The sequence below is a fragment of the Panonychus citri genome, unplaced genomic scaffold (genome assembly GCF_014898815.1).
Source record: "Panonychus citri isolate SS breed McGregor unplaced genomic scaffold, ASM1489881v1 Contig00077, whole genome shotgun sequence".
Classification (NCBI taxonomy): Eukaryota; Metazoa; Arthropoda; class Arachnida; order Trombidiformes; family Tetranychidae; genus Panonychus; species Panonychus citri.
The window spans coordinates 90,055-112,999 of record NW_026515482.1 but is presented as its reverse complement, the minus strand read 5'-3'; the positions used below and the strand labels follow the sequence as shown (position 1 = coordinate 112,999).

Sequence of the window (22,945 nt, the reverse complement as noted above, 5' to 3'; positions counted from 1 at the left end):
AAATCAAAGCCTCATCAATTATTTCAATCTTTTTCATGGAAACATCAACCTTCCGTTGAATAAAAATCCGATCCTTAGAATCAAGCTCATCCAATGATTTTCTATTCACTTCACTTTCCGCAAATAATTTATCACGATAACATTTAACATCGTTGATAACTATAAATAAATTAGGAAGATTTGAAAAACTAGTCCAAGCAAAAAAAGTCGTTGGGACGTTAAACGGATTATCCATTGGGCTTTGGTAATTAAATAATAGATTAATTCGCACAATTAAAACACAGTTAAAGTCGTTGCGATTTGACGTTAATTAAAAAGATTATAAAACTGAAAACTGACTTGGAATAAATCAACCAAAGAGTAGTAACTCTTTACTCTTTAAAATTAACAAAGATCAAAGCATTTCATCAGTTTAAATGTCAAAATTTAACCAAACAAACAAATTGATAACATTGTAAGAGAATTCAAGTTAACGCGGTTAATTTGAATGATCAACTATTCATATTTTTCTGTTATTAACTGATTCTCATTGCCAAGAGAAAGTCTTTGAAAATAATAGCTAACTTCTAATCTCTTTAAATTCTAAATTCTAAATTACTAAATTCTCTATCAGTGAAATGAAAGTGGTGAGCCAGAAATTAAATAAATTGTAGCGATTGCCTCTCGTGCGATACTCTATTCAATTTGATCCCTTAAAGATTCAATGGCTCTCATGTGAAGTAATTTTTAGGTGAAAGTCATTCAGTTCTTCTAAACAGATTGATATCAATGAAAAATTTAATGAACTCAAACTCATTAAATGATTAAATCACCTGATAGACTAACAATTTATAACACAATCAACTAAAATAATGATGCTGAGAAAATACATGTACAAACAATAGATAATTCATAGAGTTGAAACATTGGTATAATACAAGGATCGAAATTTAATTTTAAATATTACAATGGAATAACAAAACAATAGAATTAATGAAACAAAGAAATAAGAAACAATTAAAAATTAATCAATTGGTCCATAAAGAATCAAAGTGTATTCATATTCTTCGATTATCTCTCTTAATATTTCAATTTCGTCTTTTTCACTCAATTCAATCTCTTTGATTGGAATCAATATACTTCGTTTGACTATCGATGTTAAGTATCGTAATTGTATCTTTTCCTCTTTTGTCGATTCTAAATTCTCTTCATTTTCTTTGATCGTAGCTTTTAATTTCTCTATTTGTGAGTTAATCTCCATCTCGAAATCTTTTTTCATTCCAAGTCCAATCTCGTTTATTTGTTGGGTGAATTTTCCATCGGCATTAAAGCTAAAAGGAGTTCGTCTGTTGGGTCGAAAATTGTCCAACAAAGTGCCAAGAGTTTCGGCAACATAACAAAACTCATTAGCAGACTGATTAACTAGATAATTACCAAGATACTTTTCTTGAGGATCGAGATTAAAATCAGTTCGCATAAGTTTTAAAGTTTTTAATGATCTTTTCATCATTTCCATGGCACTTTTCATGATCATCATTTGCCCACGATTAGTGACTTTACGATTGAATCCATTGATTATCTCGTCTAAATTGTTCTCGATATACTTCATAACAGGATAACGTTTACTGGGATGATTACGATTAAAGATTTTCTGTAATTCTACAAATTTAAATGGTTTTCTTGGCTTGTAACGAAAAAGTCGATATTCTAATGCATCTCGATCATTCGATATTTTGATCTTGGCCAAACATAGACGATCGGCCAAGTCAAAGGATATCGATTTTAATTCACTGTCATCCAAGTCTGAGTCGACTAATGCTTTAAAGACATAAATCATATCAACGAAATTATCACACACTCTTCGAGGTTTTCTGTCCTGAAATTTGTTCCAAGTCAATGAATTGAGATAATCAAGATATCTAATAAGATATATTAAAACGATTATAAGATGTTGATGAGAGTTCTCATCCAGGTCTTTGTAAATTATATCATCTCTTATGAATCCAACAGGAACATCAACAGGGGGTTTCGGTAGTCCTTTGTAGGTGAGATAATAAGCATTGTTGACAATTCTCGATGAAGATCTCTCAATCCGATTGAAATTTGTTATAATATTTTTTATTCCTAAAATGATCCAATCTGATTCCAATTCAGATTTAAGTATTGACAATTTCTTCATTTGTTTGATGTAAACATTGAATCTCCTTAATGCTGCAAGTCTACAGACTTTACTCGTTTCATTAACTGTCTTTCTCTCAATCCAATGTTTTTTAATTTTCTCCATGTAATCGATAACATCATCAAAAGAATCAGCTCCTTTCTCGTTAATTACGACAAATATTTCGTCACTTTCGTTAATCCATTCGACTGTTTTTAGAGCAACAATCAATTCGAACGTTTCTTTGATAATTAATCGAGTTCCATTAACGATATCTCGTAATTTCTTTGCTTTTTGCTTTGGTTTGTTTTCCGTTTCCTTGTCAATTGATGATAATTCATCATCCAGAAGATTAAGTTTATCACAATAGATTTTGATTAGTGTTAATTGTCCTTCATTCATATCTTTTGATTGCCTGATAAATTGTAATTCACTTTGAGCAAGTTTAAGTAATGATTCTACTTGGATTTGTGAATCAGGATTTGAATTGTTTTCCAAAGACTTCAACAGTTTGTCAATAATCGATGAGAAATCATAAGGAGATTTGTGACCCGAATCCAAAGAGTTCATTGAGATTGCACTTGGTTGCACCGATCGCTTAATGAAAGATATAATCATCTCTATGAATGTATAAAATTCAAAACCTAAAACACTTAATCTAAAGAATTTTGAATTGAGCATTAGATAGTTTGGACGTTGAAGCATAGATTCATGAAGATCTGATGCTTCTTCCGAATACTTTTGCAAAACAGATAATGAAGATAAAGTTTTGTCCACAATTGTAACTTTTCCTTTGATAACATCAATTTCCCTTGTAATAACAATCGAACTTCCATCAAAAGCCAAATGATCCAAAGATATTGTTAATTCTTTACTTTTATCCAACAATTTATCACGATAAGATTCAATATTTTCGATTGCATTTTGGAGTTGTGTAAGAAGATTTTGATAATCATTCACTTTAGAAAGTGATTCAGGTATTTGAAATGGACAATCCATTGGTCTCTAATCAAATTGAGTCGATTATCAAGAAAAAAAACGAAAATAATAGAGATCAAAATCCAATCAGTTATTTCATCAACAACTCACCAAGGCTCAAATTACTCTTTAAGCGATCAACTTGGATTAGAAAAGCACAAGTACGAAAATGATGAAAATAATTGAAACAATAAACCAAAAAGTAAGGAGTATTTGCAATTAACTAATCAATGATAACTTTCCATTGAATGAAGCTGCTGACTTTTAATCATCTCAAAAATGTAAACAAACAAAATGATGTTAACGCGGTAAACTTGAATTGTTAGTTAGATTTGAAATTTTAATATTTAAAAAGAAAAAAATTAAAAAATTAATCAATTGGTCCATAAAGAATCAAAGTATATTCATACTCTTCGATTATCTCTCTTAATATTTCAATTTCATCTTTTTCACTCAATTCAATCTCTTTGATTGGAATCAATTTACTTCGTTCTGAAAGAATCTTTTTAAAGATTATAAAACTTATCACATTCTTCGGACTGGGCATAATTTCTGATAGTTCATTATTAATTTAAATATCATCATCGATAGAGAAAATCGAACAATTAATCTAATCAAAAGTCAAAAATCAAAAATAAATTCCCCCAACTCTGCTTGGTCCAACTTATTATTATTTTTTCCGTTAACTGATTCTCATTGAAATGAGAAAGTCTTGGAAAACAATAGCTAATTTCTAAGAAATTCTCTATCAGTTAGATGATTAACTTTATCAATTCTTTGATACGGAAAACAATTAGCAAAACAAGATTAGTTCCATTTAAACTGATTTAACTATTAATACATAATAACAGGAGAGACATACGCTATTTTCACATGATATCGATAAATTGATATCCTTTTAGTTGTCTTGGAATCACAGTTATTATGGTTACACGATATCATTGAAATATCTAATATTTTGACCTTGTAATTTGATTGAACTCGTCGCTAGTTAATGAATTATTATTGCTAATCAATCTTATCATTCTTAGTGATCAAATTGGATTAACTATAAAAGAGAAATCGTTGAAAGTCTCTCAATATTATTAGTTAAACAGTTGAAACCCATTTGGAACTTGAATTCGCCATAAGAACTTAATCAATATGAAAGCTTCTCTTTTCTTAATTGCTCTTTTCTGTGTTTCATCGATCAACGGTAAACAAGGTAAATATTGATACTATTTAATTACTTTACAAACAGTTAACTAATTTCTTGTTTTGTTGTTCGAATCTCAAAGTATCTGGTCCATTTGTGGATATGGTTTATCAATCTTTAGATTTCATAAAGAACGTTGAGAAAAATATAACCAATTGGGATAATTCAGCTACTCTTCAAGAAAATCTGATAAATGTTGTCAAAAAATCAGTGGAAGCTGATTGGAATCCCGAAGCCATGGGACATGTCTCATTGAACGATACTGTCAACAATATTGTCACCGATGCTCTCAAGCTCTTCAAGTTACCAGGATTCAGTCCATCGAAGACTCTTGAACATAATGTTGCTGAACTGGCCGAAAACCTTATTTACAAACCTCTTATGGTGATTTATAACAAACCGAAAAATTAAACCAATTAATTGATCCAATAAGAATAACTTTCCTCGGTTTTAATGTCAAAATAAAAAAAATCAACAAACATAATGATAAATTTGCTTTAAACTATTGTTGATCAGTCGGCAAACAGGGCGGCTTTTAAGACCCAGCGATTAACCTTTACAACTTGACGTATTACAATGTAAACTGTCAATTAATAATATCATATTTTAGAGGAACTGGATTGTCGGGATTGGCATCGTATACTAGAGGCCACGACATTAACCTTTGCACTAATGATAAGGAGTGCAAACTTGATCGGGTCGTTTATGTCCACCGATACCATATTTTAGTAAAAGATTTTCGATACAATCAAACCAACGTCTAAATTGCTAACTTTCTTACAATTAAATAATGGATCACATTGTGAACGATTTGAAGTTTCCCGGTTAATTTGAATTCGTTGAAAGTATTAGTAAGTTTCAAGTTAATATTTACTTTTTTTGTCAGTTTATTTGTTGACTTTTTATTGAAATTCATTTGAGTCTGGATGCTAGCAAATTAGAAACAGTTGATTGTTGAATAAAAATTGAAGTTAATGTAATCAAATTATGAGAAGTTACAATTTTCTGTAAAATTGTCCATTCATTGTTTGACTCATTGTGACGATATATTTGCTTTGACGATCGATCAAGTAATAAGATTGATCTTTTCAATTGATCTGAAGTTAATTGTAGATCATTAAAAGATGGAGTCCAATCTTTGAAAGATGTTAATGTTAAGCATGAGTTTGTCTCTTGATTATAACGGTAAAATGTAAGTTCATTGGTTATAATGTAAAAGTTATCATCAATCATTGAGACATGAACTCGATCATCAATTTTTCCGTTCTCAATCCGATTGGACCAATTTTTCAGGTCACTACAAGGTATATAAATGTAGGAATTGTTTACACCATAGGAACTCAGGTAGCCGATTGAAGTAAATGATGAATTTTGATCAATGTGACCATCAACTGACCGACTGAAATATGATTCGTCATATGTGATCGGGACTCCTTTCATTTGAATAAGATAACGTTTTAAGCTGCAAATTAATAAATAGGAAAAACAAAATAATAATATGGAAACATAATTAGTTAAATTATAATGAGGAAACTTGAATTTAATTGACGGGTCGTTGACTTATGGGCCTCATCAATTAGGTTATTGTTGATTATTATCTTGACAAATGTTGACAGAAAAGATTATTATTATTATTGTTGGCGAAAAAGGAAACGGAAATCAAGATCAAAGTTGATAAGATAATCAATTCTTACCATTTAGGTTCATTAGCTGATAAAATGTATCGATACAATTGTCGATAATAAGATGTCGGTGTTCCGGTCATTTGGTGGTAATTGAACTTTCTCCCAATCAAATCGATTCTAAGTCCTTTTCGTCCAGAATCGTAAATAATATCGATCATGGTTTCATCGGTAATAAGGTTAAGAGAAAGGTTCTTATCCATTGTAAAAGTACCGATAAAAATCCAAGGGGACTGATCGATTTGAACATTGATTCCAATTTTTTTTGGATCGACTTCGAAAACAACAACTAAACAGTTTGAACCCAATCGACTTTCATCAGGTTGATTGTATTGGTTCGATTTTCTCATCTCGTTGATTGAACATTTAAATGGTTCGAACAAAGGTTTCGATTTGATTGATTCGAATTGTTCTTCTGGTAATAATTTCCAACGAACTAATTTAATCAATGAGGGTAAATGCTTGACACGATTTTCTTCATCATATTGGACCCATGTTTCGATTGCGTTGGAGACTCGAATTTCATTGTCAATATTTAGATCGCGTTTTAAAATTTGCATAACAGTTTCAAATGAGAAACGTTGAAAAACTTTCATCTCACTGATTCTGAGGAAGTTTCTAGAAATGAAGTTATTTAATTGTGAGAAAGTTATCAATTTAGATGTTGGTTTGATTGTATCGAAAATCTCTGGTAAATGTTCAATGTTAAAATTTTCATAGAAAAAGTTGTAACACTCAGCTAACAAATTGTCCATCATTAAGTAATCACAAGTAGCGTACAATGAGATAACATTGGTGAAATCGATACAAATGAAATCGCTTGAAATATAATTCATGATCATTTCTAAGCTTCGTTCACAAAGGTTCAGATTAACTTGAGATGTTGTCGATTCCAGAAATTGACCCGAAAACATTTTACTAAAATAAGGTATCGATGAACATAAACGACCCCGATCAAGTTTAAACTCCTTATCACGATTCCGAATTGTGATCATTACATTGTCTTCACAATTAACCCGATTTACTGAGCTCATGATGATTAGTTGAATTGTTGTCCAGTTGATTTGATTGTTAAAAAGATCACAGTTTAATTGAACATTTTTAAATTTAAATCGGTAAACTCAATGTCAAATATATTCATATTAAAGACTTGGATTGTCAAGTGATAAAGACAATTACTTCAATGGTAAACATTTAATTAACACAATCAAGTTGATTAACCTCGAGAGAAATTGATTCCCAGAGCCATCTATAGACTAGACGAGTAAATTGTTTATATCAAGCGACGATAATTAATTTAGGTTATCAACAATCAACAACCAACAGTCAACAATAAGAAACAATATCGTATTTAAATTGTTTACTAAACATTTGATACGATGGACAAACAATTAACTATTCAGTAATTCAAATTGTATTCAAATCTTTAGTTTGATCATTTTGTTGTCTCAAATCAGATTTAAATTTTTAGTCGAATCATATCCCAATTGTTTGCGCTAATTTGTTTCCAACTTTTTCTTTTCCTCTTACCAGTTCAATTACTTTGCCTTTTTCTCTTTCGATATTATTAATATATCGATAATTAAAATCAGTAATGTAGTCTTACTCCAAAGGCCGCAATGTCTGAGGCCATTGATCATGTGAAAAAGATGAATCTTTTCAATAAACTTTCTAGAGCTCTTAAGTTGACTAAGCTGTTCACTGAAGCCGGTGATGCTTCAGGTAGCTTACTCGCCAGCTTACACCGGCGTAACTTCAAAGTCCAAACTTTTTCTCAATTTCTGTAATTGAACAATTGTTTTCAAACAGTTAACCTTTTATTTTGTTAATTCTATTTTTATATTAAATCAAATTATTTTCTGGATCAATTTTCGTCATAATCATTATTTTGTTGAGTTAACTCTTCAATCAATATGAATCTTAATCTTAATTCAATCATCCAATTGGAATCAATTTGTGGTGAATCAATTCTATGGGTAAGTTGGTAACTGTTTCCACTTTTAGGTTTCTCACCAAAATATTGGTTCATTCGTTAGGTTGTCCACTTACAGATTCCCGTTAGAGAAATAGAGTAGTAACTTTAGAGTTTATCAATCGCAGAATTGAGCTCGTGGGGTGTTAATTTACCCATAGTAGAAAAAAATGTGGCCAAGAGAGGCCACCGAAAAATTAACGTCAGTGGAACCGAAAAAAGTCCAAGTCTTGTTTTGACGAAAATTATGAAGAATCACTGAATCACCATGCAGTTCAATGAAAAATCTGAATTAAAATGACTGAATATCGATTTACTGATTTCATTGAACTTGTTTTTTTCTGATTTCTTATTTGATGTTATTATTTATTCTTGTAGGATGTTAATTCAACTTGGAATTCAAATGTTCCTAAATTGTCTCGATGTTTTCACACTACGATTCTCAATTGGTTACCAACTTGTTTCCTTTGGTTACTTTGCATCTATGAAATTAGACGAACAATTAAAATACGGAACAATTGATTCCTTGGAACTGGATTAACACATGCAGATTAATTTTATCCACATTAAATATCCTCATAAATGGTTTACAATTAGTCAACATAATCTACAGATATTTCAATTCATCTAATCCATCAGTTGCTGCTGATTTTTACTCTTCCTCAACTAATATTATCTCATTCGTAAGTAATCAATGTTTCATTTTCAATTGTTATTAATCTCAATTTCCACACCGACTTTTAATCTGTTAACATTAACCTGATTGACATGATGCAATTTCTTCACTTATTTCTCCTGAGAGAAATAGTATGTCTATTAACTAATTACATTTATCAGTTTTCAACCATTTTTTCATGTTTATTACAGTTTTTCTCAGCAACTCCCGCCGAGTTATCAAGTGGTTTAGATACCGAAGGGAGTGAACAGCAGCTAGCTGATAGCCGCCTTTGGAATCGAGAGGCTATAGCCTGCAGTCACTTAGCCGGTTTATACTTGCTTTGTTTTTAAGTAACTTAGCTACTTCGAATCAACTTAAAATCAATAAAATTGATTAAAATCTAAATTTTCATTATCTATCACTGTATTTAAATATCAATTTAGATGATAGAAAAGTTCATCTTGTCAAATGTTCAGACTCTGAACTTCAGAGTTCTTTTGTTTGATTAGTTAAAAGACAGTTCGTTTCAACAATTAAGCCAAGATTAACCGCGTAAATCATAGTTTCAATTTCAAGACTTATCTTTGATTATTTATCAATAGATGTACCATAGGTCCAGAGCCCTTTTGAGTATCAAATATTTCATAACTCAATCTGACTTTAAATCCTTTTATTTATTATCAATAATCTTTTATTCGAGTCATTAATTTATCATTTTGATTGTCTTTATATCTTCTCATAGACATTGGTCAGTCTCTTATTCCATTACCATCGTTTGCGTGGTATTCACACAAGTGCCATCATATGGATTTACTTTTTTCTACAAACAATTTGTACTTTTCTAATCGCTTATTCGACTTGGGTCGATGCTTCCGAATACACTGGGACAGAGGTCATTTTGATGAATATCTTTTTCGTGTCTAATCTCTTTCTACTTATCATAACTTCTTTTGCTGATAAAGTAAAATTACCAATCGATGAACATGAATTGATCGAAAAAGACAACATATCCAGTAAGAAGTATAGTCCAGAAAACGAAGCTTCTTTTCCAAGTACCGTTTTATTCTCGTGGTTCAACAAAATGGCCCTTTTGGGTTGGAGAACTTCTTTGACTACTAAAGACTTGTGGGAGCTTCGAGATGATTTGAAAACAGAAAATCTCATTGGGGCTTTTGATACGAAATTGCATCAACAGGTTGAAAAACAAAAAAGATTATCCAGAATTAACGATGATACAAATATCTCATCATCACAAACCAACCAGACCTTTAAGCTTAAAGTGAACATAGTCCCGATTCTAATCAAAGTTTATGGTGCATATTTCATGAGTGGAGCTTTTTTCAAATTAGTTGAAGACGTACTTTCATTTGTTACGCCACAATTATTGAAGTAATTATGCAAAAAGATAAACTTTATCTCAAGTTGACACTCAATTAATGTTTCATTTACATCAAAGGTTACTGCTTGCATTCATAGACAACCAATCAAGTGAACCTATTTGGCATGGATTCTTAATTGCATTCGCAATGTTCATCATCTCATTTGCTCAGACCATTTTCGTCAATTGCTATTATTATAGCATGAATCTTCTTGGTATGAGATTAACTTCAACTTTGACTGCGGCAATTTACAAGAAATCGCTGAATCTTAGTGACAAAGCGAACAAAAAAGTGACTTCGGGAGAAGTTGTTAATCTCATTTCCGTCGATACTCAACGATTTCTGAATCTACTCCCTGATCTCAATCTAATTTGGTCAGCGCCTTTGCAAATTCTTCTGGCTATTTGGTTTCTTTATGTTGAATTAGGATATTCTTCTTTGTTTGGTCTTGGTGTGATGGTGCTGATGATGCCGATCAATGGAGCGACTGTTCATTGGTGTCAAAAGTTTCAAGAAAATCTCATGGGGCAAATAGATGAAAGAGTAAAGTTCATGAATGAAATTTTGAGCGGGATAAAGATTATTAAGTTTTATGCTTGGGAAAATTCATTTCTAAAGATCGTCAATGAATTACGAAAGAAAGAGTTGGGTCACTTGAGAAGATTGAGCTACTTGGAAAACTTCAGTGCGTTTCTGTGGCTCTGCTCTCCAATGATGGTTTCGGTGGCCACTTTCGCCGCTTATGTATTGATTCAAAAAGAATCATTAACAGCAGAAAAAGCATTCGTTTCTCTTTCGCTATTCCATCTACTCCAATTTCCTTTATCTATGCTACCCGAACTTTTGTCGTATTTCGTCATGGTTAGTACTCGAATTGTTTAGAACTTTTCCCGTTTATATTACTATATTTTATTATTTCTAACACAATTCCAATCACTTTCATTTCTTCATTTAGACTTCCATATCTATAAGGAGAATCAACAAATTTCTTAGCTACGAAGATCTTGATCCTTATGTAACGAGAAACAAAGAAGTTTATGAGATCTCAATTGAAAATGGTTACTTCAAATGGAACAAGAAAAAACAAGAAGATAACAAAAATAGAGGGAAGAAAAACTTTTTTTCTCGCATCAAAAAAGATAAATTGAGCACTAACCTCGAATCTTTGGCAAAAGAAATTCCGACATTACAAAAGATCAACATGCAAGTGAAACCTGGTTCGTTTGTAGCGATTGTTGGTTCTGTTGGTAGTGGTAAAAGTTCATTGTTAAGTGCGATTCTCGGAGAGATGGAGAAAATATCAGGACGAATTAATATCAATGGCAAATATTCAATCGCTTATGTCGCTCAACAAGCATGGATTCAAAATACTTCATTGAAAAACAACATCTTATTTGGTTATCCATTCGATGAAAGTAAATATAATCAGGTAATTTCTGCCTGTGCATTAGAACCTGATATCGCTTATTTACCTGGAGGAGATGAAACGGAAATCGGCGAGAAAGGAATTAACCTTTCGGGTGGACAGAAACAACGAGTTAGTCTTGCTCGAGCTTGTTACAGTGATTCTAATCTGTTCATTTTAGATGATCCATTAAGTGCTGTCGATGCTCATGTAGCTCAACATATTTTCAAAAAAGTTCTGAGCTCAAAGACTGGAATCTTAAAGAATAAAACTCGAGTTTTAGTGACCAACAAGTTGGATCTTTTATCCAAAGTCGACAGTATTTATGTTCTAACTAATGGTGTGATTACCGAGAATGGAACATACAAACAATTGATGGAAGCTAAAGGAGAGTTTTGTGATCTCGTTGAACAATTTACTAATCAAGTAGTCGAAAAAGATAATGAACTACATGAAGAATCAACTAACGATAAACCAGTTGATAAAGAATATAGTGTCAAGCTATCTAATGAAGAGAATATCAATAAAACAAAATTGATAGAAAATGAAGAATCAGAAACTGGCAAAGTCAAATGGTCAGTTTACTTCGAATACTTTGGAATGGTTTCTATCCTCTGGACATCACTTATCGTTTTAAGTCATGGAATTTCAAATGGATTCCAATTAGGATCAGATATTTGGTTGGCCAAATGGTCAAGTGACTCGACAACTCAGAATGTTACTCTGTCCAGCACCGAAATGAGACTTGGAGTTTACAGTTTCTTGGGATTTATGAATGGTAACCAAAAGTAACTATTCAAACAATTGTTGCAATTATTTTATTCTGCTTTCTTACCATAGGTCTCTTTACTTTCATCGGGTCTTGGTTTCTTATAAGTGGTGCATTTCGAGCATCTATCGGATTTCATCGAAATCTTTCACATAAAGTATTCCAATTGCCGATGTCGTTTTTTGACACCAACCCGATCGGTCGAATCGTTAATAGATTCTCTAAAGATATTAGTGTGATCGATACGGGATTACCGATGGTCTTAAAGTAAATAGCAATCGAAGATGCATAATTATCTGTACATTTTCATATTCATTCTCATTGTTATTCTTCTTATTTGTTATAGTTCGTGGATTTCGTGCCTTTTGGACGTGATTTCCTCTTGTGTCATTATCTGTATCAATACTCCTTTGTTCATCATTACTCTGGTTCCAATCACAATAGTTTATATTTTTATCCAACGCATTTATGTGTCGTCATCTCGTCAACTCCAAAGACTCGAATCGGTCACTCGATCACCGATTTATTCACACTTCGGAGAAACATTAAATGGAGTTAGTACTATTCGGGCTTTTAAAGTCTCCGAGAGATTTATTCAGGAATCAGCTCATAAACTTGATCGCAACCTTTCGTGTCTCTTTCCAAGTATTGTCGCCGATCGTTGGTTAAGTATCAGACTAGAATTATGTGGAAGTCTTATGATTCTATCAACTGCTATTTTCGCAGTTCTTTCCCGCGGATCTCTCGATCCCGGTGCTGTTGGTCTCGCTGTTACATACGCTCTCAGTATAACAGGCTCACTTAACTGGCTCGTTCGAATGGCTTCTGATTTAGAAACAAACATTGTTGCTGTTGAACGTATTATGGAATATTGTAAATTAAAAAGTGAAGCTGATTGGTATGAAGGTAAAGTTATGCCACCTGAAGATTGGCCATCAAAAGGATCAATTAAATTCGATAAATATGAAACTCGATATCGAGAAGGAACCGAATTGATTTTAAAAGGAATTTCAGGAGAAATCAAAGGATTGGAAAAGATTGGAATTGTTGGTCGAACTGGAGCTGGTAAATCGACAGTTACTCTGTCATTGTTTAGATTAATTGAAGGATCAGGAGGATCGATTTCGATTGATGGTCTTAATATCAGCGAATTACCTTTGCATCCATTGAGATCTCGTCTTGCAATTATCCCTCAAGATCCAGTCCTTTTTGGTGGAACCTTGAGATTCAACTTGGATCCATTTGATTGTTATTCAGACAATGATATTTGGGATGCATTGTCTCATGCTCATCTCAAACAATTCGTTAATAATACTGGTCAAGGTCTTAATTACCAAATAGCTGAGGAAGGAAAAAATCTTAGTGTTGGACAGAGACAATTGTTGTGTTTAGCAAGAGCTTTACTTAAGAAACCAAAGATTCTATGTGAGTTTTTCTCTTCTTTTATTTGTTCTTTTTCATTCTTATTTTTTTATTTCTCTCTCATTCTTTGCAATAGTTCTGGATGAAGCAACTGCAGCGATCGATTTGGAAACGGATTCATTGATTCAGAAAACAATCAGAACAGAATTTAAAGATTGTACAATATTAACGATCGCTCATCGTTTGAATACAATATTAGATTCTGATCGAGTGATGGTTTTGGATCGAGGTCAAATCGTGGAATTTGATGAGCCAAAAGTTTTATTAGAAAACAAACAATCAATATTCTATTCATTAGCTAAAGAGGCTAATCTTGTCTCTTGATAATTGATACAATCAATTTAATTTCTATTTGTATTTATTTATTCATCATCATTATCATCTCTATCAGTAATCAACAGGTGAGATTGGTATCTTACTCTGTTGTAATGATTAAATCAAACACAATTGAATCGATTGCTCAGGAATAAAAAGTAAAAAACTTTTTACTCTTAAAAATGAAGTTTAATAATCACTTTCAGTTATCAATTGACAATTAACTCATAGCAACAGGTTGATTTGCCTAATGTCAACTTCACTGTTGAAAATCAAAAATTTAACAAGTTTGATCGAGTTTATTAAACTACAGGGTATGAAGCGGATTCAGCGATACCACACATGTTTTTATCTCGAATGACTCGAATGTGACTTTCTTCGCCCCATGAATTCTTGACGATCCAATAGAGAGTTCCATTGTCGACTCCATATCCAACAGCAGTGACACCATGGTCAAGATTCTCAGGATCACGTGATCGAGAGTTAAGGATTCCAGAACTGAATAAAACGATTGAATAGTTATATTATTATTTATTTGACAAGGGCAAAAAACCTGTTGCTTTCTGACTGTTCTGAAGTTCTAAAACGAAACTTGCTCATGGAGTTGGAAAGGTTTAGCATCTACCGCAACGGAAACAACTCCTTTTGCGACAGCTTGGAGAAAAGGTTTTTCATCTCCTTTGTTGGATTTGACGTAATCCGTTAAACCGCAATTACAACATGAACCATATTGACCTTGATCTTTGACCTTTGTGACGATTGATGTTCGCCAATCAACGGATTCAGGAGCAGATTGGGTAAAATTGACGTTGTGAATTAGAGGATTGTGCTTTCGGTGGATTGATTTGTTTATGAGTGTTCAGACCCAAGACTCGAGTTATGGTAGTTTAGGCCATACTCAATTGTCATATTAAAATATCAAGGTCATTCGGATTATTTTGTTAGGATACGGTTTCAAGGTCATTTGATGATCACAATCGATTCAAATTTAAAAAAACAAAAAAAATTTGGGTTCTCTACTTGGGCACACCAACGGTGTTCAGTTGATCAATGACATTGGTGTTTCTTGAAGTGAACAGATTCCTCACATGCAGGAATAAAAGCTCCAATTCCTAATCAACGAAAATCATGGTAGGAAAATTTATTTAAATAATACGTAGAAAATGCACTAGAGTGATAGGAAATGAAACTTACGTCGAGGTCTTTCATTGGTCAATTGGTGCCTTTGGAGAATACAACCACAAGCCTTGACCTTCTTTAATGGACCTCGGATGATGTTCCCCTCTGGGTCCCAACATTGATAGAATTTTCCACCTCCAACAGCTGCACCATGACATTGAAAGGAAGCGAATTTACCATCAGGTCGACATTCGGGAATCAATCGAGAAATCGGTGATCGGTAAAATCGATACAAATGAAATCGCTTGAAATATAATTCATGATCATTTCTAAGCTTCGTTCACAAAGGTTCAGATTAACTTGAGATGTTGTCGATTCCAGAAATTGACCCGAAAACATTTTACTAAAATAAGGTATCGATGAACATAAACGACCCCGATCAAGTTTAAACTCCTTATCACGATTCCGAATTGTGATCATTACATTGTCTTCACAATTAACCCGATTTACTGAGCTCATGATGATTAGTTGAATTGTTGTCCAGTTGATTTGGTTGTTAAAAAGATCACAGTTTAATTGAACATTTTTAAATTTAAATTGGTAAACTCAATGTCAAATATATTCATATTAAAGACTTGGATTGTCAAGTGATAAAGACAATTACTTCAATGGTAAACATTTAATTAACACAATCAAGTTGATTAACCTCGAGAGAAATTGATTCCCAGAGCCATCTATAGACTAGACGAGTAAATTGTTTATATCAAGCGACGATAATTAATTTAGGTTATCAACAATCAACAACCAACAGTCAACAATAAGAAACAATATCGTATTTAAATTGTTTACTAAACATTTGATACGATGGACAAACAATTAACTATTCAGTAATTCAAATTGTATTCAAATCTTTAGTTTGATCATTTTGTTGTCTCAAATCAGATTTAAATTTTTAGTCGAATCATATCCTAATCGTTACAATTAGAATTGAGTTAAATATTTAGTGATCAACTTTCAAGTAATTAGATCATCAATTTGTGTCACAATCAATAATTGATTAATAACGTTACAATTTGTACATTTTCCGAGATGAAGTAACACAATTTAGCAACAATCAGCTGATTCATTCTAATCTAATTTAATTGTAATACAAATAAATTGTAATAATAATTAATCATTTATTTATTGTTGATGACAAATTATAACTAATACAATTATCATAATCAATACCTTTAATTGTTTATTAAATAACCATCTTAGATAAATCAATGATTAATCAATTTGACTCATAATTAACAGAAAGGTGTCACTAATTGTTAAATATTAATACAAAAGTCAATTGTGTAATTAATTATTAATCATCTAAATTACCGATACCTAACTAATTACTGGAAATGAATTCATATGTAATAACTTGATTAATCCCAATTTCTTATAATTTTATTATCAATGTAATTATTAATCAAAGTTAATCCAACTTGTCAATTCCCCTACTAATTAGTCCTGATAATTGTATTCACCTAATTAATTTTCATGGATTAAGAATTGATCCTTAATAACATTGAAATGATATCAATTTTTATTAATCATTCTCATTATATTGGCTTTCTTATTGCTACTGATCATCAGCGATTAATTACCTCCAGCAATTAAGTACATATTGTATGAAACAATCAACAGTTATTAATGAACAAATAAATAAATCAACTAATATAATGATAATTGTAAAAATATATACACACACACACTTAACTACAGTTGATTGTTTAATGATTAAAAGATTGATCAAAACTTGCCCAAGTCAATCATTGAGAATAATTAACAATCAATTTATCTCAAATGATAATAATTAACATAAGTCATGATCAAAGTTGATTCCAATTTGAATCTTAATAACTTAAGTAAATCAAGAAATTGATTAACAATAATAAAAATGGTTAATCACTTTTTTTCCGCAATTAGTTAATCAACTTGTTTCAGAGAGATGATTTCTCTTTAATCTTTAATCTTAATCATAAGTATTTGTTTTCAATTGATAATCAATTGACTAAGATTGTTTGGTGCTATTGGTCTGATAATTAAACGGTAAAAATTGATTAAAAGAGATGAGGATGAGCAAGAAAGAGAAAGATATGTAAGAGACAGAGGAAAAGAAAGAGACATGGATGACAAAGAGAGACAGAGACAGAGACAGAGAAAGAGAGGATAAAGATAAAAGGTAAAAATAACAGTAAAAAAATTGATTAGTAGATGAAAATAATACAATTGAGTTGAGAGGAAAAAAAAATGATACTGATTATTTGTACAATTAAAATTATTAAAGCACATTGGAAATTATTATTAACAACAACAACAACAATTAATCATCCTCATCATCCTCATCCTAACCATCATCTTCAACCACTTCAATCCTCATCCTTAACTTTTTTATTAACATGAATATAAATTTACCTTCTAATTGTTTACTAATTAGCTTAATATACTTGTTGTTTTCACCTTCACTTTCATCCTCACCAATTTCACCATCAAAATCGTCACCATTAACTGTTTATAATCAAAGGTATTCACCTTCAGTGTTACAAGTGTCACCATCAGTGTCCACTGTTCCTCTTGGACCTTATATAACTGGACTACATGTTGAAAATGATCGAGCTCGAGTGGACTCACTTGGTATCAATATTATCTACGCGGATACCAAAACGTCAATCCGACTATTTGGTTCCAATTTCACCAATAGTACCCTGATTGCTTTAACCCGAATACCTTCAGCCGCTTCAACCAATTGTAATGATTTATCCCGTTTCGATCCGATACCAATCACTTACATAACCTCAACAATGGTATTGGTCAAGGTGAAATGGCCGAAAACATCGGACACCCTTTACATTTGTGCCAAAAATCCGCTACCCAATCAGAAGGGAAATTTCAATACTGAGAAAAGTGCGATAAAATCTGTCGATGAAAATGTTTACTCGAAAATGCGGTCAATCGATTCCAAAATAAAAGGAAACAATAGAACAACAATTACTAATCAATTAATCAAATCAACTGTTAAAACAATGAGATATTCCGATTCCGTTATCAAATCATCAACAACCATTTTTCCTGGAGATTGGGTTCACCAAGGAAGTGAAACATTTTTATCGCTTCAAGTGACTGGACGTTTATTGCCACTCGGTCTTCAGGTCGCTTTGATCATGTTGCTACTTTGTCTAACTGGCCTGTTTGCTGGACTTAATTTGGGACTTATGTCGTTGGATAAAAATGAGCTTAGGGTTATCGCATTGAAAGGAGATGAGGCTGAGAAACGCTATGCACGAACCATTGAACCTTTACGAAAACGGGGTAATTTCCTACTTTGTACCATTCTGCTATCAAATGTGGCCATTAATTCAACTTTAACTGTTTTACTTGATCAACTCACCACTGGACTTTATGCTATCGTCATTTCAACACTTTCAATCGTCATTATTGGTGATATTGTGCCTCAAGCAATTTGTTCCCGTCATGGTCTTGCCGTTGGTGCTAAAACCATTTGGATAACTTATCTGTTCATGGTTATAACTGCACCACTTTCATGGCCCATCTCAAAGATACTTGATGTTGTTCTTGGCGATGAAATCGGCCAAGTTTATGATCGAGAACGTCTAATGGAGTTTATCAGAATAACGAGAGATTATTCCCAATTGGAAACTGCCGAAGTGAACATTATCTCTGGAGCACTGGAACTTAAAAAGAAAACCGTTGGTCAGATAATGACTGCATTGGAAGATGTGTTCATGTTGCCGCTTGCAACTCGACTTGATTTTGATGTAGTTTCGAAAATAGAAAAGTCTGGATTCTCTCGAATTCCAATTTATAAAGATGACCGGCGAAATATCGTTGGTCTTTTATATGTTAAAGATCTGGCTTTCGTTGATCCAGATGACAATATGCCATTGACTACGGTCATTGAGTATTATCGGCATCCGTTAATCTATACCTGGGAAGATACGACATTGGACATTGCACTTGGTGCTTTTAAAGAGGGTAAATCACATTTATCTTTTGTCCGTCGATTATGTGATGATGCTGAACACACTGATCCTTATTATGAGGTTGTTGGACTTGTAACCTTGGAAGATGTTATCGAGGAGATACTTCAAACAGAGATTGTTGATGAGACGGATGTTTTTACCGATAATCGATTGAAACAACGTCGACCTCGTCCGTCAGAACGAGATAACTCAGTTTTCTCATCACTTCGTAACTGTCAAGACAACACTGCGATCTCACCTCAAATGGTCCTAGCGACCTACCAATTTCTTTCGTCCTCTTGTTCACCTTTTGCAAATCAATTCATCACCGAAACCATTTTGCGTCGACTTCTCAGTCAACCGATTTACTTTCACCATGTTTACGATCCAGAAAACGATGATCAAGGTTAGTGTTTTTAAAATCTAAATTTAGTAATTAACTCAACTCATTCAACACTAATTAACTTTCTCTCTCTCTCTCCTTCTCTTTTCTTTTAGAACCTTTTTTCCAAATATACACTCGAGATAAACCAGCCGATTATTTCGTCATGATACTTGAAGGTCGAGTTCAGGTTACAGCGGGTAAAGAGCAATTAACTTTTTATGGTGGACCTTTCACCTCTTTCGGTGTTGATACCCTCAAAGTATTACCTCCATCAACACCAACAGGTAACACCAATACAGGAACAATGAATGTAACACCAACTGTAATAACAGCGACTTCACCATCCGGATTAACCAATATCACTGCCACTACGATTCCAACCCAAACATCATCAACCAATTTAACGATCGTTAATCCAGAATTAACATTGGAATCAAACTTTATCTACAAACCTGATTATACTGTTGAAATCGTTCAAACAACAACTTACCTTAAGATAACCCGGAAATTGTATTTATCTGCACTAAAAGCATCGCAAATGGATCGAGGCTCATCAAACATTTCATCTAAATCATTTCCATTTCCTCCCTTGGCAAACTCAGCCTCCCAATCATTTGCTGCAATCGATTCATCAAATGATTTATCATCTTTATCTAATCCTAATCCAATTAGTCCCAATCAGCAGCAACAACAACAACAACAACAATCGGAAAAAGTTGATCTTCAACAATCAAACAACAATCTCAAAATTAACACTTCCACTGAACAAACAAGTTCCCATAGTTTTATTAATCCATCATTTGAAATGGATAATTAATTAATCATATAAACAAAATTATTTTAATTACAATTTAAAGTCTATTAATAGTCATTACCTTTTATTATCAATGAATGAATTGAAAATTTACTCCAAATTAATTACATAATTAAATCACCTAATCATAAATATTTTAAATTCAATTTAACAGTTTATTTTATTGATAATTTCATTTCATCATTCATTTAAAATATTGATAATAAGATAATTAAATTAAATCAAAAAGTTTGATTAACTTTTTTGAACGATAAAAGTTTCAAATGTTAACTATAGATGGCGACAGTTGGAGCTGTAAAGTTTTTGTTTAAATTTGATTCCAAATTGAAATCAATTTAATTGCTGCTTTAATTGTTTGATTAATGATATTAAAAGAAATGCAAGTGATGATAATGATTGATTGTATTGAATATAATTGAACATTGATATTATTTCACTGACTAACCTTGCCAATTAAACTATTAATTATGATTATGATTATTATATTTTCTTGATTCCTGCTTGAAGGTTAGTTAATCCAGTTATCAAGATTATTGATTAATGGTTTGTGATCAAGTATTAATTGTGTGATTTATCAATAATTTTTGATTTGGTTAAAAGAGACTATTGATTTTGGTGAAATTTGATAAATCAGGAAACGATTAAGTAAACAATTAGTAAACTTAACTTTTTGTAATATTAATATTCAGTATTATATCTGAATGTTTTGGAGACTAACAATTAATTAATTGTTATCAGTATCTGTTTAAATCTATTTATTAATAATGAAGCTTGGATTCAATTTTGTGAGCAATTAATTTTTATTATCTCATATTCAGTCATTTGATTTAGATTAAGTACTTCTCATGATTAACCATCAACTAATCAACCAAAATAATCACCTAATCTCATAATTAATCTTGAACCAGATTAACTGATTTACATTATTAGAAGTGAATAAAACTTTTTGTTTTTCATAATCATCATTTAAATCGTGACTTATTTAACCAACAATTTAACAGATAATTGTCAACGTTGATCAACGTTGATTTTGAGTTAATTCCCGATGATTAATCTAATTAATTGGATTAATTTCATCATTACTTTTTTTTCAAACTCAAATTTCTGCTCATTTCAACTCCAAACTTAACAAGTCTCTTAATTGTACTTAATCATATCAGAAATTAACCTTAATTGTGAAAGAAAAAATTAAATTAGATTTCAACTTGCTCTTCAAATTGGTCTCATAATTAATATTGATATTCACGATTAAATTGTTAATCAGTTTTGGGTCCTTTGTGTGTGTATATAAATTGTGATTAATCTTAATTATATTCACAATCAAATTGGTCAGTCTGATTAGCTTTTTTTTTTCCTGATCACAATTAAGTTATCAATATATTTGTATGTGTGTTAATCAAACAATAAAAGGTACAAGAATTTAAACTAAATTAACAAAATTGAACAATATTAGTAACTAAATCAAGAACAATTAACTAACAATATAACAATGAAATTAAAGGTCAAGTCCAATTTATGTTATAATACTTAATTTTAATAATAATCAAACAATTTAATCATCTTAATCATCATCTTGATTAACACTATCAATTTAATAAATGATTTAATCAAAGTAACAATTATAATTAAATTGAACTAATCTGTTAAATAAAAGTTTACTTTTTTCATTATATTGTTAATCCAGTTAAGTGCCTTAAGATTGATGACAATTTAGGGGAAAAAAAGTTTACTGATTCCGCAATTAGATTTAATCATTTACAATTAAAGCAAGTGAATGAATTGACCCTATTGTATAACTCATAGGGTTTGTTTTGTTAATCAATTGTTTAATTGTACACAAAATAAAACATGGTTTGATTGTACAATTGAATGAAATTAAAAGTTGATTGTTGGTGATGATTAAGAAGCAATGTTTTCTCATATATATATTTGATTTGATTATTATTCTAGATCTAATTTGATTTCATTGTATTTTAAACAACAATTGTACAGGTAAATATGTATCAAGATATTTAATCACTTAATTTTGAGGTTAATTGTTGACCAATTTAAAGATTGGATTAATGATTATTGATTCTAATCTACAACAATTCACATTTTTTGAGCAAAAAATTTGTTCAATTTTTCCGCGAAAAAAACGATTTGATTGCGAAAAGTTTGATTGATTGGTCAATTGACACCCTTTGTGGTCAAATCAAATGTCCAAGAAAAGAAAAGGTGAATTCTCAGTGAAAGTGACCAAGACTTTATCACGCTGACCCTATGACCCTTCTAGTTGATAAGATTTCTGGTGAAAAAAAACCCAAACAAAACAACATGTTGATTTATTTGTTTACTTAATCGTTGGGCAACAATTTAGAGATAATTATAAATGGTTAACAGAAATTAACAGTAATTACAGTGATAATAATAACTGTAATCACAAATACAACTGTACTTACCCAAAGGTGAGCCAATCAATGAACATGATGCTAACTTAATTGAGCCTTAAAGGGAAGTCAACTTTGACCTGAGTTTATCTCTCTCTCTCTCTCTCTCTCTCTCTCTCTCTCTCTCTCTCTCTCTCTTGCTTTCCCTTTCTTCATCTAAAAGGCCACTTTTTCGTGAAACTTTGATAAAAAGTCCTTGAAAGTTGTATGGTAACATGATTTTCATCATGGTCACTTTTATTTCTCATCATTCGCTCTCTCTCTCTCTCT

General features: G+C 31.7%; 5 protein-coding genes and 1 pseudogene across 5 annotated transcripts; 3 read left to right on the top strand and 3 right to left on the bottom strand.

Moving 5' to 3' along the window:
- Positions 1-911: 911 nt before the first annotated feature.
- LOC128386915 (uncharacterized) lies at positions 912-3,368 on the bottom strand. Its single transcript, XM_053346030.1, has 2 exons — positions 3,227-3,368; positions 912-3,142 (listed from the first exon to the last, which is right to left on the bottom strand). The coding sequence occupies exon 2, from the start codon at positions 3,134-3,136 to the stop codon at positions 1,004-1,006; it is 2,133 nt and encodes a 710-aa protein (XP_053202005.1). The 5' UTR covers positions 3,137-3,142; positions 3,227-3,368; the 3' UTR covers positions 912-1,003.
- A 782-nt stretch (positions 3,369-4,150) lies between these two features.
- LOC128387164 (uncharacterized) lies at positions 4,151-4,794 on the top strand. The gene is made up of 2 exons (XM_053346340.1): positions 4,151-4,319; positions 4,393-4,794. Exons 1-2 carry the CDS (start codon positions 4,259-4,261, stop codon positions 4,719-4,721), a joined length of 390 nt encoding a protein of 129 aa, XP_053202315.1. The 5' UTR covers positions 4,151-4,258; the 3' UTR covers positions 4,722-4,794.
- A 368-nt stretch (positions 4,795-5,162) lies between these two features.
- On the bottom strand, positions 5,163-7,353 carry LOC128387159 (uncharacterized). Its single transcript, XM_053346334.1, has 2 exons — positions 6,005-7,353; positions 5,163-5,772 (listed from the first exon to the last, which is right to left on the bottom strand). Exons 1-2 carry the CDS (start codon positions 7,024-7,026, stop codon positions 5,223-5,225), a joined length of 1,572 nt encoding a protein of 523 aa, XP_053202309.1. The 5' UTR covers positions 7,027-7,353; the 3' UTR covers positions 5,163-5,222.
- A 456-nt stretch (positions 7,354-7,809) lies between these two features.
- Positions 7,810-14,062, top strand: LOC128387154 (multidrug resistance-associated protein 1-like; annotated as a pseudogene).
- A 266-nt stretch (positions 14,063-14,328) lies between these two features.
- On the bottom strand, positions 14,329-15,550 carry LOC128386972 (U24-ctenitoxin-Pn1a-like). The gene is made up of 3 exons (XM_053346099.1): positions 15,542-15,550; positions 15,107-15,365; positions 14,329-15,024 (listed from the first exon to the last, which is right to left on the bottom strand). The coding sequence occupies exons 1-3, from the start codon at positions 15,548-15,550 to the stop codon at positions 14,960-14,962; spliced, it is 333 nt and encodes a 110-aa protein (XP_053202074.1). The 3' UTR covers positions 14,329-14,959.
- A 1,734-nt stretch (positions 15,551-17,284) lies between these two features.
- On the top strand, positions 17,285-20,392 carry LOC128387155 (unextended protein-like). Its single transcript, XM_053346330.1, has 2 exons — positions 17,285-19,453; positions 19,546-20,392. The coding sequence occupies exons 1-2, from the start codon at positions 17,467-17,469 to the stop codon at positions 20,247-20,249; spliced, it is 2,691 nt and encodes an 896-aa protein (XP_053202305.1). The 5' UTR covers positions 17,285-17,466; the 3' UTR covers positions 20,250-20,392.
- Positions 20,393-22,945: the final 2,553 nt, after the last annotated feature.